At 39.2% G+C, this 2,500-nt stretch overlaps 1 protein-coding gene across 4 annotated transcripts in view; it reads left to right on the plus strand.

The window, feature by feature from the left end:
• Positions 1–736: 736 nt before the first annotated feature.
• Positions 737–2,500, plus strand: part of LOC125047326 (serine/threonine-protein kinase SIK3-like) — a 92,546-nt gene continuing 90,782 nt past the window's right edge. For 2 of the 4 annotated variants that reach the window (XM_047645586.1, XM_047645585.1), the window contains exon 1: positions 737–1,169. In XM_047645586.1, coding sequence (XP_047501542.1) covers positions 1,062–1,169 — 108 coding nt within the window. In that variant the 5' untranslated portion in view covers positions 737–1,061. The remainder of the gene's footprint in view (positions 1,170–2,500) is intronic. The other 2 variants (XM_047645584.1, XM_047645587.1) reach the window with 1 other exon arrangement.

Here is a 2,500-nt window from a genome sequence, read left to right on the forward strand (position 1 = left end):
CTCATCGCCGTTACAACGTCCTTGACATCGCAACGCACTGCGACCTGCATTCTAACAAGCGTGTCCGCATGAGCAGATGCAAGATGAATCAGCTATGGCGAGACAACCGAGAGGAAACATGAGAGAATAAAGATGAGGAGGAGGAAGAGGAGGAGGAGGAGGAGGAGTTGGAGGAGGAGGAGGAGGAGGAGGAGGAGGAGGAGGAGGAGGGGGAGGGGGAGGGGGAGGAGGAGGAGGAGGAAGGTGGGGGAGAGGAAGGAGGAGAAGATGAAGATAATTCTTATGATAATAATGGTAATAATATCAGCAACAATGATGATAACAATAATGATGACAATAATAATAATAATAATGATATTAACGATAATAATAAGAATAATAATAGTCATGGTAATAATAATTATTATAATAATAATAACTATAATAATAATAATGATAATTATAATGATAATAATAATAATGATAATAATAATAATAATAATAATAATGATAATGATGATGATGATAATAATAACGATAAGGATGATAGTAAGGATGATAACACCAATGGTAATAACAATAACCACGAAATTATAACAAAGGAAGCAATGATATTACAAATAACATAAAAAACAATGATAACCGTGATCTGAAAAAGGAGACGCGAAACGCGTTTGAATTTCCGCGCGCGTCCGCCAGGTAGCAGACGACGTAGAACCTTCTTGGCCTTCAAAAATGCAGACGATATGTTCCAGTAATATGTCTTGTACTTTGATCGTGTGTTTTGGGCAGAGATCAGACTGCACGATTTCAAGGACTGGTTTATGAAATGCATAGTGATATTCTCTGTGAAATTATTATGCCCTTATTCTGCGGAAGTTCGGTTTTAACATGAAATTTGTTAACTAAAGAAAAAAAGTTATTTTCGCATGACAGGCCTTCTGTATATTTACACACCCTAATTTTGACATTTCTATTAACTTGTGGTCGACGAAAGTGATAACAAGAGAAATCTAGAGGTGTTAGCGTGAAATGCGTAATTTTTACAAGAGTGAAATTGCCGCTCGAAGAAACAAACCAAAATGGCAACCAAGTGCGTGTGTGTTTCCGATTATCAAATCGAAAAGACTATTGGCAAGGGTAATTTTGCAGTGGTGAAGCTCGCAACACACTCAATAACAAAATCCAAGGTAAGGAAGCTCGGCCAACACCTAGGTTTATCGTCACACCCGCCTGAAGCCCAATGTTATCTCGACACACTTCATGATTTGAGAGCCTTATGTCGTCTCCAGAGGGGAAGGACGGCCACGAGAACCTCCTCGGCGGCGAAAATAAGGGGGAAGGGTCGTGAGGAAGGGAGGGCGCGGGGAGGGGAGAAGCCAGAGATAGACAGACACTTGTCACACGCGAGGCATCTTGGGAGAAACATCAACCACCTTACACTGGCATTCCTCCTGCCCCCTCCCCCTCCCCCTCCCTCTTGCCCTCCCCCTCACGCCCCCTTCCCCCTCCTCTCCTTGGCTCTCCTTCCTCCTTATCTCGTTCTCCTTACCTTTGCTCCTATCCTTCCCTTCTTTATTTTTTACTTTTTTCCCCCTTCCCTTTACTTCTTTTCCTTCCTTCCTATCTATTTCCCCTCCTGTCCTCTTTCCCCTTCTCCCTTCCTCTTCCATCCATTATCTAGCCATTTTTCCTCTCTTGTCCCTCTTCTCTCTCCCATCTTCTTCTTTCCCCTTCATCTTCTTTCTCTTTCCTTTTATCTCTTTCCCCTCATTGTTTTTCTTTCCCCTCCCTCTTAACCTTCCTTACCTTCTTACCCTTTTACCCTCTGTCTAGACCTTTCCCTCTCTCTGTTGCCTCTCTCCTCTTGCTTATTATTTCTTTCCCTTTCATATGTTGTCTCTTCCTCCTCCCTCTTCTTGCCTTCCCTCTTCTTTTTTATGTTCTCTCTCTCTCTCGTACCTCGTTTCTCCTCTCCGCTGAATTTCCCTTTTTCTGTCTTGTCCTCATAGTTTTAATGCACACTCTCGGGAAAGGCAGGTGTGTGTTTATAGGCCTATGTCCAGAAGGCCTTGAATCTTGGTTTGAAATTCATTTGGAGGCAGGAATGTGATTTATTCTATTTATGCCTTCGGTTTTTTTTTCATACTGGTGTTTCTATATGCTGGATGTATGTAGTATTTTTGAATTTTCAAATTTAGCTGCTTTCTTTCTGGAAGGTTCACAACTAGAATGTTTTTATGGAATATTGTGTATTGAGTATTACATCTAAAGTGCATGATTTAAAATGATAAATAATACAGACTGTATTTTCATAGATTTTTGTTATATATGTATATGGGTGATTTTCAGTATTTAATAATTAATGGTACGCTAGTTATTGTAATGAATTTTCATTATTATTTTTTAGAGAACTTGTTTTGTATATTGTGCTTGAAAATATTCATTATTTTTGTATATGAATTAACATTATTTCTTATTATATTATTTATTTTTGTTTGTTTATGATTTTTATTTTTTC

The sequence above is a fragment of the Penaeus chinensis genome, chromosome 40 (assembly GCF_019202785.1).
Source record: "Penaeus chinensis breed Huanghai No. 1 chromosome 40, ASM1920278v2, whole genome shotgun sequence".
Classification (NCBI taxonomy): domain Eukaryota; kingdom Metazoa; phylum Arthropoda; class Malacostraca; order Decapoda; family Penaeidae; genus Penaeus; species Penaeus chinensis.